The 11,668-nt window shown below is 61.3% G+C and overlaps 1 protein-coding gene across 2 annotated transcripts; it reads right to left on the minus strand.

The window, feature by feature from the left end:
* Positions 1-15: 15 nt before the first annotated feature.
* Positions 16-11,597, minus strand: MCRS1 (microspherule protein 1). 2 transcript variants are annotated; one of them, XM_030967193.1, is made up of 14 exons: positions 11,544-11,597; positions 10,820-10,928; positions 9,451-9,616; positions 8,419-8,574; positions 7,420-7,529; positions 6,723-6,831; positions 6,155-6,293; positions 5,679-5,754; positions 5,280-5,308; positions 4,964-5,056; positions 4,295-4,377; positions 3,669-3,756; positions 2,904-3,031; positions 16-1,044 (listed from the first exon to the last, which is right to left on the minus strand). In XM_030967193.1, the coding sequence occupies exons 2-14, from the start codon at positions 10,918-10,920 to the stop codon at positions 958-960; spliced, it is 1,365 nt and encodes a 454-aa protein (XP_030823053.1). In that variant the 5' UTR covers positions 10,921-10,928; positions 11,544-11,597; the 3' UTR covers positions 16-957. The 2 variants fall into 2 exon arrangements, with proteins under 2 accessions (XP_030823053.1, XP_030823054.1); XM_030967194.1 differs by lacking the exons at positions 10,820-10,928; positions 11,544-11,597 and adding an exon at positions 10,728-10,783 and having other exon boundaries at positions 17-1,044.
* Between the last annotated feature and the right edge of the window lie 71 nt (positions 11,598-11,668).

An 11,668-nucleotide genomic window follows, 5' to 3' on the forward strand; every position in this document is an offset into this window, starting at 1 on the left:
ACTGGGAGCACTGGGAGGGTCCCAGCCCCAAACTGGGAGCACTGGGACAATCCCAGTCCCAAACTGGGAGGGTCCCAGCCCCAAACTGGGAGCACTGGGACAATCCCAGTCCCAAACTGGGAGCACTGGGACAATCCCAGTCCCAAACTGGTGCTACTGGGAGGGTTCTTGTCCCACACTGGTGTCACTGGGACAATCCCAGTCCCATACTGGTGTTACTGGGAGGTCACAGGGACAGTTCCAGCCCCAAACTGGGAGCAATGGGAGGGTCCCAGTCCCATACTGGTATCACTGGGGTGATCCCAATCTCAAACTGGTGTTACTGGGACAATCCCAGTCCCATACTGGGAGCACTGGGAGGACCCCAGTCCCAAACTGGGAGGATTGGGACAGTCCTAGTTCCAAACTGGTGCTACTGGGACAATCCCAGTCCCATACTGGTGTTACTGGGAGGATCCCAGTCCCATACTGGGAGCACTGGGATGATCCCAATCTCAAACTGGTGGCACTGGGACAGTTCCAGTCCCACACTGGTGTTACTGGGAGGATCCCAGTCCAAAACTGGGATGGTCCCAGTCCCATACTGGTGTCACTGGTGCCATACTGGTGACACTGGTGTCACTGGGACAATCCCAGTCCCCCACTGGTGTTACTGGGAGGCTCCCAGTCCCATACTGGTGTCACTGGTTGGCTCCCAGTGCCATACTGGTGTCACTGGTGCCATACTGGTGTCCCTGGTGTTACTGGGACCATCCCAGTCCCACACTGGTGTCACTGGGATGGTCCCAGTGCCATACTGGTGCCATACTGGTGTCACTGGGAGGCTCCCAGTCCCGTACTGGTGTCACTGGGACAATCCCAGTCCCATACTGGTGTCACTGGTGGGCTCCCAGTCCCGTACTGGTGTTACTGGTGGGCTCCCAGTCCCGTACTGGTCCGTACTGGTCCGTACTGGTGTCACTGGTGGCCGAGGCGCGCGGCCTCGCTGCGGATCATGGCGATCAGCTCGTGATTGATCAGGAACACGAAGCGGAGACTGGCGATCTGGGGGGGGAGGGGCTGTGAGACCCCTCCCCAAAATCCCACAAACCCCCCAGGACCCCCAAAATCCCAGAGACCCCCCCAGGACCCCCAAAATCCCAGAGACCCCTCCCCAAGATCCCCCCAAATCCGGGAATTCTCCAGAGACCCCTCCCCAAAATCCTGGGACCCCCAAATCCCCCCCAGGACCCCCCAGATCCCCCCCAAAACCCCCCAGGACCCCTTGGGGACTCCCCAAACCCTCTCAAAACCCCTTGGGGACCCCCGAGAACCCCCACAAATCCTCCTCAGGACCCCCCAAAATCCCCCCAAACCCACCCAGGACCCCCAGGACCCCCCCAAATCCCCCCAGGACCCCAAATCCCACCCAGGGCACCTCAAATATCCCCCAAATCCCCCTGAAAACCCCTTGGGGACCCCCCCAAAATCCCCCCAAACCCACCCAGGACCCCCCAGGACCCCCCCAAATCTCCCCCAAACCCCTTGGGGACCCCCCAAATCCTCCTTAAGACCCCCCAAACATGCCCAGAACCCCCCCAAATCCCCCTGAAAACCCCTTGGGGACCCCCAAATCCCCCAGGACCCCCCCAAATCCCCCCAGGACCCCCCAAATCCCACCCAGGGCACCTCAAAAACCTCCCAGGAGCCTTTGGGGACCCCCCAAATCTCCCCAAACCCACCCAGGACTCCCCAAATATCCCCCAAACCTCCAGGACCCCCCAAATCCCCCTGAACCCTTGGGGACCCCCAAATCCCCAGGACCCCCAAATCCCCCCAGGACCCCCCCAAATCCCCCAGGATCCCCAAATCCCACCCAGGGCACCTCAAAACCTCCACAGGAGCCTTTGGGGACCCCCAAATTCCCCAAAACCCACCCAGGACCCCTCAAGGACCCCCCAAATTCCCCCCAAATCCCCAGGACCCCTCAGGACTCCCCAAATCCTCCTTAAGACCCCCCAAACATGCCCAGAACCCCCCAAATCCCCTGAGAAACCCCTTGGGGACCCCCAAATCCCCCCAGGACCCCCCAAATCCCACCCAGGGCACCTCAAAACCTCCCCAGGAGCACTTGGGGACCCCCCCCAAATCTCCCCCAAACCCACCCAGGACTCCCCAAATTCCCCCAGGACCCCCCAAATCCCCTGAAAACCCCTTGGGGACCCCCCAAATCCCCAGGACCCCCAAACCCCCCCAGGATCCCCAAATCCCACCCAGGGCACCTCAAAACCTCCACAGGAGCCCTTGGGGACCCCCAAATTCCCCAAACCCACCCAGGACCCCTCAGGACCCCCAAATCTCCCCCAAACCCCTTGGGGACCCCCCAAATCCTCCTTAAGACCCCCCAAACAGCCCCAGGACCCCCCAAATCCCCCTGAAAACCCCTTGGGGACCCCCCAAATCCCCCCAGGACCCCCAAATCCCCCCAGGACCCCCCAAATCCCACCCAGGGCACCTCAAAACCTCCACAGGAGCCTTTGGGGACCCCCCAAATTCCCCCAAACCCACCCAGGACCCCTCAAGGACCCCCCCCAAATTCCCCCAAATCCCCCCAGGACCCCTCAGGATTCCCCAAATCCTCCTTAAGACCCCCAAACATGCCCAGAACCCCCCAAATCCCCCCTGAAAACCCCTTGGGGACCCCCCAAATCCCCCCAGGACCCCCAAATCCCACCCAGGGCACCTCAAAACCTCCCAGGGCCCTTGGGACCCCCCAAATTCCCCCAAATCCCCCCAGGACCCCCCAAATTCCCCAGGACCCCCAAATCCCCCCGAGAAACCCCTTGGGACCCCCCAAATCCCACCAGGACCCCCCAAATCCCCCAGGACCCCCCCAAATCCCCCCAGGACCCCCCAAATCCCACCTCGACCACGGAGTTGTTGCTGAGTTTCCATTTGCTGCCCCCCAGCACGGGGCGGCCGTCGATGAAGATCGGCCGCCGGCCCTCGTTGGCGATGAAGAATTCCCCGTTGTTCTTCAGCTTGATCACCCCTGGAAATTTGGGGAAATTCGGGAATTTCGGGCGATTTCCGGGAATTCCCCAAAAATTCCAAAGGGTTCTCGACCACCCCTGAGGGTTTTGGGGGGGGGGTTAAAGGGGTGGGGAAGGGGTTGGTGGAGAAAGGGAAGAGCTTTGATAGAAATGCCCCAAAAATCACCCCAAAAATCCCTCAGGGCATCTCAAAAACCCCAAAACCCCGTGGGAGATGCCAAAAAACCCCATCAAAATCCCCCCCAAAAAAACCCCAAATCCTCCCCCCAAAAAACTCCAAATCTGCCCCCCCCAGATCACCCTGGGATCCCTTCATAAACCCCATTAAACCCCCCCAAAAACCCCAAAACAACCACCCAGAAACCCCCAAAAAACCCTGGATATTTGTCCCAAAATATCCCCAAACCCATGGGGGACCTCAAAACCCACCCAAAAAAAAACCCCAAAACCCCAAATCTCCCCTAAAAAAACCCCCAATCCCCCCACCCTGAGACCACTCCAAAAACCTCAGCAACTCCCCCTAAAACCCCATAAAAACCCCCAAAAAAACCCCAAAAACTCCCCAAAATCCTTGTGAGGACACCCCTAAACCTCTGGAGACCCCAAAAAAAACCCCAAAAAAACCCCCAAACCCACCCTGCTTGCGGGAGATCTTCCAGGCCGGGCCCTCCAGAGCCAGGTCCACGTCGATCTGGTTGTCCTTGGTGGCTCTGCCCAGGGTGATCTGGGGGGATTTGGGGTTTTTGGGGGGGATTTGGGGTTTTTGGGGGATTTGGGGTTTTGGGGAGGTCCTCATGGGGAGTTTGGGGAGTTTTTTGGGGTTTTTGTGGGGAGTTGCTGAGGTTTTTGGAGGGATCTTGGGGTGATCTGGGAGGGTTTGGGGTTTTTTGGGGAGGGGAGTTTGGGGTTTTTTGGAGTTTTTGGGGATGTTTTTGGGGTGGTTTTGGGTATTTTGGGATGGTTTTGGGGTGGTTTTGGGGATGTTTTTGGGGTATTTTTAGGGTGCTTTTTGGGGTGTTTTGGGGGTGGTTTTGGGGATGTTTTTGGGGTCGTTTTGGAGGATGTTTTGGGGATATTTTCGGGCTGTTTTGGGGGTTTTGGGGTGGTTTTGGGATTTTGGGTATTTGGGGATGTTTTTGGGGTGGTTTTGGGGTGTTTTTAGGGTGGTTTTGGGGATGTTTTTGGGGATGTTTTTGGGGTGGTTTTGGGGATGTTTTTGGGGTGGTTTTGGGGGGGTTTGTAGGGTGTTTTTGGGGTCTGACCTCGCGGGAGCGCATCAGGTACCGAACCATCCGACCCCGCAGCACGGCCAGAGTCTGACTGTCGAAATCCGGGGAGCTCATCCCTGGGGACAGAGGGACAGAGGGACAGCGATGGGACAGACGGACAATGGGGACAATGATGGGACAGACGGACAATGGGGACAATGGGGACAGACGGACAATGGGGACAATGGGGAGCAGCACCAGAGTCTCAATGTCAAAATCTGGGGAGCTCAACCCTGGGGACAGAGGGACAGAGGGACAGCGATGGGACAGACGGACAATGGGGACACTCAGGGGACAGACAGACAACGCAACAGAGAGGGGACAGAGGGATGGACACAGGGATGGACAGACGGACACAGGGATAGACGTGGGGACGGACAAACAGCCAGAACCCCAAGGATCAACAGACGGACACAGGGACGGACCCGGGGATGGACAGAAGGACCTAGGGACGGACAGACGGACCCAGGGATGGACAGAAGGACCCAGGGACAGACAGACGGACCCAGGGATGGACAGAAGGACCCAGGGATGGACAGCCGGACGCTTGGCCAGACCCAAGGATGAGCAAGGATGGACCCAGGGATGGACACAAGGACAGACAGACCCAGGGATGGACAGGCGGACGGACAGACGGACGGACGGACAGACGGCCGTGCCCACCTGTGATGGAATCCACCAGCACCTGCCAGCGGTGCAGCTCCTGCTCCAGCTGCCGGATCTCGCGCTTCTGCCGCCGGTCAGCCACGGTCAGCTCTGCACGGACAGACGGACAGACAGGGTCAGACAGACAGACAGACAGACAGGGTCAGCCACAGTCAGCTCTGACAGACAGACAGACACGGTCAGACAGACAGGGTCAGCTCTGCACAGACAGACAGACAGGGTCAGACAGACACAGGGTCAGGTCTGACAGACAGACAGACAGAGGGTCAGCCGCGGTGAGCTCAGGACAGACACACGGACACGGAGGTCTCACCGTGCTCCAGGACCTCGTCCCGCACGTCCCTGTGGGGGGTGAGAGGTGACACAGAGACCCCAAATCCCCCCAGAAACCCCAAATCCTGACAGAGCCCCCCGAACCCCCCAAATTCCCCCCAGTCGACCCCAAATTCTTCCCCAAATCCCCCCCCCCAATTTCCCCCAATCAACCCCAAATCCCCCTCAGACCCCCCAAACCTCCCTAAATTCCCCCCCCAAATTCCCCCCCAGACTCCCCCAAATTCCCCCCCAAAATCCCCCTCAGAGCCCCAAAAATTCCCTCCCAAACCCCTCCAAATCCCCCGCAGAGCCCCAAAACCCCCCCAAAATCCCTCCCAGACCCCCCAAACCTCCCCAAATTCCCCCCCAAATCCCCCCCCGGAGCCCCCAGCCCCACCTGAGTTTGCCGTCGTCCAGCAGCTCCTCGGCGTCGGAGAAATTCAGGACCTGATCCCCCTTGGGGAGGGGCTGCACTGCGGGGCCAGGGGGGTCAGACCCCCAAAAAACCCCCAAAAAAACCCCAAAAAACCCAAATCCCCCTTGGGGAGGGGCTGCACTGCGGGGCCAGGGGGCGTCAGACCCCAAAAAATCCCACCCAGGGACCCCCAAACTCCCCTAAATTTACCCTAAAACCCCTCCAGGACCCCCCAAACCCCCTCCAGGACCCCTTGAAGCCCCCTCCCCACCTGTCCGGGTGCTACAGGTGCAGGAGCTGCTGTAATCTGGGGCTCCTTGAACCTTCCAGGACCTCCCAAACTCTCCCCAAAACCCCCAAAATCCCCCCCAAAACCCTTCCAGGACCCCTTGGGACCCCCTAAATCACCCCAAAACCCTTCCAGGACCCTTCCAGGACCCCCCAGGACCCCTCCCCACCTGTCTGGTCCTGCAGCAGGTGGTACTGGCGCAGGAGCTGCCAGTGCAGCTGCAGGGCCTTGGGGGTCCTGGCAGGGTAAAACACGGCGGGGTGGCGCTGCAGCAGCTCCTGGAAGGTGTCCAGCGAGGGCACAGGGCTCTGGGGACATTTGGGGACACCAAGGGACACGTCAGGGGACACCAAGGGACATGGGGACACAGCAGAGGACATGGGGCATGGCAGGGGACAGGTCCTGGCAGGGTAAAACATGACATGCAGCAGGTCCTCGAAGGTGTCTAGAGACAGGACAGGGCTCTGGGGACATTTGGGGACAGTCCCTATTGATAGCACACGGGTCAGCAGCAGGGGGATGACCCCTGGTGACATTAGGGGACATTAGGTGACATTAGGTGATGTCAGGTGACATCTGGAGACACTGACCGATGGCACGCGGGTCAGGGGGATGATGCCAGGTGACATTAGGGGACATTAGGGGACATGTGGGGACACTGACCGATGGCACGCGGGTCAGGGGGATGATGCCAGGTGACATTAGGGGACATTTGGGGACATTTAGGGGACACTGACCGACGGCACGCGGGTCAGCAGCTGCTCCTCGGCCTTGCTGAACAGGACCTTGCTCTGGATGGCGGCCACGGCCTCGGGGTGCAGCTGGCGCATGGCCTGGCACGAGAGCCTGGGGACATCGGGGACATTGGGGACACTGGGGACATCAGGGACATTGGGGACACTGGGGACATCAGGGACATCGGGGACATTGGGGACACTGGGGACACTGGGGACATCAGGGACATCGGGGACATTGGGGACACTGGGGACATCAGGGACATTGGGGACACTTGGGGCATTGGGGACATTGGGGACACTGGGGACACTGGGGGGACATTGGGGACACTGGGGGGACATTGGGGACATCAGGGACATTGGGGACACTGGGGACACTGGGGACATCGAGAACATCCCTGTGACATCCCTCAGGGACAGCCCCATGGCTGGCAGGAGAGCCTGGGGACACAGGTGACACTGCTGCTGGAATTGTCCCCAAATCCCCACCTGTGACCCCCTCGGGGACACCTGAGGGGCCTAAAGCAGAAGCTCCCAGCGCTCCTGGGTGTCCCACGGGTGTCCCACGGGTGTCTCACGGGTGTCACATGGGTGTCACATGGGTGTCACATGGGTGTCACCCGTGTCCCCTGAGTCCCACGACCCCCCCACACCTGTGGGACCCCCCAAAGACCCCCAGGACCCCCCGAAGTGCCCTCACTTGCAGATGACGGGGTCGTAGAGCAGCGAGTACCAGCGCTCCTGGATCTCGCGCAGGGTGAAGCGGCAGCTGAACTTCACCCCCAGGTGCACCGAGGTCAGGTCGTTGGTCTGGGGGGGAGGGGAAACCCCAAAAATCAACGGGGGAGGGGTCCTGGGGGTGCTGGGGTCACCCCCAAATCCTGCAGGTGAGGGGCACCCCCCAAAGTCCCCCAGGTGCGTCTCACCTGCAGCACAAGGAGCCATTGGGTCCTAAGTGACCCTTCAGGGGTTCCCCCCCAAATTCCCCAATTAAAGGGGGTCCCCAGGTTTGTGGGGGGTCCCCAGGTTTGTGGGGGTTCCCCCAGGTGGGTGGGGATCCCCCAAGTCCCTCCAGGTGAGGAGAGACCCCCCAAAACCTCCCCAAAGCCCCCCAGGTGAGCCCTGACCTACAGCACCACAAGTCCCAGATGTGTTTCCACCTTTATGGAGCCATTCTGGGGGTTCCCCCCAAAATCCCCAAATTAAGGGGGGTCCCCCGGGGTTTGGGGGTTCCCCCAGGTGGGTGGGGGTCCCCCAAGTCCTTCCAGGCAAGGAGAGACCCCCAAAACCTCCCCAAAGCCCCCCAGGTGAGCCCTCACCTGTAGCTCAACCCCTCACTGATGAGTCCCCACCTGGCCAGGTCCCTTCTTTGGCGTTCCCCCCAAATTCCCCAATTAAGGGGGGGTTCCCCCGGGGTTTGGGGGTTCCCCAGGTGTGTGAGGGCTCCCCAGTTGAGGGGGGGGTCCCCCAAATCCCTCCAGGTGAGGAGAGACCCCCCCAAAACCTCCCCAAACCCCCCAGGTATGTCTCACCTGCACCACAGGTCCTAAGCGATCGTTCCAGGGGTTCCCCCCAAAAACCCCGAAAATCCCCCAATTAGGGGGGGTTCTCCCAATTAAGGGGGGGGGGTTCTCCCAATCGAGGGGGGGTTCCCCAGGTGGGCGGGGGTCTCCCCAAGCCCCCCCAGGTGTGCCCTCACCTGCAGCACGGCGTTGATGAGCAGCAGATCATCCGCGGGTTTCCACCTGCCCAGGTCGCGGGGGGCCGGGCTGGGTTTGCTCTTCTTGAGCCTCTTGGGCAGCGCCGGGGGGGGGCCGGGCCCGGGGGGGGCCGGGGGGGGCACGGCCCGGGACACCTGGGGGGGGTGACACCTGAGTGACACCTGGGTGACACCTGAGTGACACCTGAGTGACACCTGGGTGACACCTGAGTGACACCTGAGTGACACCTGGGGGTGACACCTGGGGGTGACACCTGAGTGACACCTGAGTGACACCTGGGTGACACCTGGGGGTGACACCTGAGTGACACCTGAGTGACACCTGGGTGACACCTGGGGGGGAGTGACACCTGGGTGACACCTGAGTGACACCCGAGGGGTCCCCAGTGTCCCTGAGTGGGGGGGTCACAGTCTGGGACACCTGAGTGACACCTGGGGGGTGAGTGACACCTGAGTGACACCTGAGTGACACCTGGGTGACACCTGGGTGACACCTGGGGGGTGACACCTGAGTGACACCTGAGTGACACCTGGGTGACACCTGAGTGACACCTGGGGGGTGAGTGACACCTGAGTGACACCTGAGTGACACCTGGGTGACACCTGAGTGACACCTGAGTGACACCTGGGGGTGAGTGACACCTGAGTGACACCCGAGGGATCCCCAGGATGTCCCTGACTGACTTGAGGGATCCCCCCCTTTTTCCCCCCAAACCCCAAATTCCCATCTTTTTCCCAATTCCCCCCCTTTCCCCCCCCAAATTCCTTCCTTTCCCCCCAAAATTCCCCCCTTTCCTCACCAAACCCCACGATCCCATATTCTTCCCAAATTCCCATTTTTCCCCAATTCCCCCCTTTCTTCCCCAAACCCCCACATTCCCATTTTTCCCGAATCCCCATAACCCCACATTTTCCCCCCAAATTCCCACATTTTCCCCAATTCCCTCAAATCCCCAAATTCCCATATTTATTCCCCCAATTTCCCCCCCACACCCCCCATTGTTTCCCCACCTTTTTCCTCTCTCCCGGGGGGGGCTCGGTGGCCGCCCCTCCCCCCCCCGCCGGCCCCGCGGCCCCCGCGGGCCTGGGGGGGAGCTCGGGACCCCCCTTGGCCCGCGAGGACTTGGCCAGGCTGGACTCGACCAGCTCATCGTCGAACTTGCGCCGCTTGATGAACCTGAGCACCAAACTGGGAGTCACTGGGAGCCACTGGGAGGGACTGGGATGGAGCTGGGAGGGACTGGGATTGACTGGGTTAGACTGGGATGGACTGGAGTTAAACTGGGATTGACTGGGATGGAGCTGGGAGGGACTGGGATTGACTGGGATTGACTGGAGTTAAACTGGGATTGACTGGGATGGACTGGGTTAAACTGGGATTGACTGGGGGCTTGGCCAGGCTGGACTCAACCAGCTCATCATCCAATTTCCGCCGCTTGATGAACCTGAGCACCAAACTGGGAGGGACTGGGAGGGACTGGGATGGAGCTGGGAGGGACTGGGATTGACTGGAGTTAACTGGAGTTAACTGGGATGGACTGGGAGGGCACTGGGAGCTTGGCCAGGCTGGACTCAACCAGCTCATTGTCGAACTTCCCCCGCTTGATGAACCTGAGCACCAAACTGGGAGGGACTGGGAGGGACTGGGAACCACTGGGAGTGAGCTGGGAGGGACTGGGATGGAGCTGGGAGGGACTGGGATTGACTGGGATTGACTGGAGTTAAACTGGGATTGACTGGGGGCTTGGCCAGGCTGGACTTGACCAGCTCATTGTCGAACTTCCCCCGCTTGATGAACCTAAAAACCAAACTGGGAGGGACTGGGAGGGACTGGGATTGACTGGAGTTAACTGGGATTGACTGGGATGGACTGGGAGGGAGCTGGGATGGAGCTGGGATTGACTGGGATTGACTGGGATTGACTGGGAACCAGTGGGAGAGCAGCACAGGGCACTGGGATGGACTGGGTTAAACTGGGATTGACTGGGAGGGCACTGGGGGCTTGGCCAGGCTGGACTCGAACTTCCCCCGCTTGATGAACCTGAGCACCAAACTGGGAGTGACTGGGAGGGACTGGGAGGGACTGGGAGGGACCACGGGGTCCCCCTGCAGTGTCCCCAGGTGTCCCCACCCTCATCCCGGGCTGGGCTCAGCTCCAAACCCCCTCACCCCCCCTTGTGTCCCCTCCCTGTGTCCCCTGGGTGCCCTGTGTCCCCTCCCTGTCCCCAGTGTCCCCTCCCTGTCCCCAGTGTCCCTTCACTGTCCCCAATGTCCCCAGTGTCCCTTACCTGGAGGAGCTGCGCCGTTTGGGGACAGTCCCTGTCCCTGTGTGTCCCCTGTGTGTCCCCTGTGTCCCCCGGGTGTCCCCAGTGTCCCTTACCTGGAGGAGCTGCGCCGTTTGGGGACAGTCCCCACGGGGGTGGCCGGGCCCCGCTTGGGCCCCGCCAGGGACTCCTCGTCCTCCGAGCGGCTGGTGGCCATGGTGGCATCTGGGGACGCAGCAATGTCACCCCCGGTGTCACCTCGGGGTCACCTCGGGGGTCACATCACAGCTGGGGGGGGGTTGGGGACAAGGGGGACACAGGGCAGGGGGACATGGAGGGGACACTGAGCAGCTGGTGGCCATGGTGGCATCTGGGGACGCAGCAATGTCACCTCAGTGTCACCTGTGTCACCCCAGGGGTCACACCACACTTGGGGGGGGGTTGGGGACACCGGGGAGGGGACAAGGACCGTCAGTGTCACCTCCCCGAGTGCCACCACACCCTGGGGGACACCGAGGGACAACTGGGGACACTGGGGGACAGCAGAGGGGACACCAGAAGGGACTGGGGACAAGATGGGGACAGACAGGGGACATGGGGGTGACAGGAGGGGGTCTGGGGACACTGAGGTGACGCTGAGGTGACACGAAGAGGACGCGGGGCCCTCAGGGCGCCCCCAGCCCCAAACCCGGGCCTGGCGCGGGCGCGATCCCGACCCCCCCGCCCTGACCGCCACCACCGCTGTCCCCAAGGCCCTCCCGGTGTCCCCAAGACCCCCCCCGGTGTCCCCAAGGCCCCCCCGGTGTCCCCAAGGCCCCCCCGGTGTCCCCAAGGCCTCACCAGCCCCGAGAGCTCCCGGCCGCCATGGCGGCGCCCCTTCCGGTCCGCACCGGAAGTATAATGACGTCACTGAAAGCGCAGCGATGGGCGCCGCCATGTTGGAGGTTCCGGTGAGGCCTCAGAGT

This window comes from Camarhynchus parvulus, chromosome 29, assembly GCF_901933205.1.
Source record: "Camarhynchus parvulus chromosome 29, STF_HiC, whole genome shotgun sequence".
NCBI classification, from domain to species: Eukaryota; Metazoa; Chordata; class Aves; order Passeriformes; family Thraupidae; genus Camarhynchus; species Camarhynchus parvulus.

What these genes read in the sequence shown, in the direction of transcription:
- MCRS1 (XM_030967193.1), bottom strand. Translation starts at nt 10,920, where the DNA reads ATGGCCACCAGCCGCTCGGAGGACGAGGAGTCCCTGGCGGGGCCCAAG. An exon ending in CTGGACGACGGCAAACTCAG is followed by an intron (nt 5,309 to 5,678) that starts GTGGGGCTGGGG and finishes CACCCCCCACAG; the next exon opens with GGACGTGCGGGACGAGGTCC. An exon ending in GCAACAACTCCGTGGTCGAG is followed by an intron (nt 1,045 to 2,903) that starts GTGGGATTTGGG and finishes CTCCCCCCCCAG; the next exon opens with ATCGCCAGTCTCCGCTTCGT.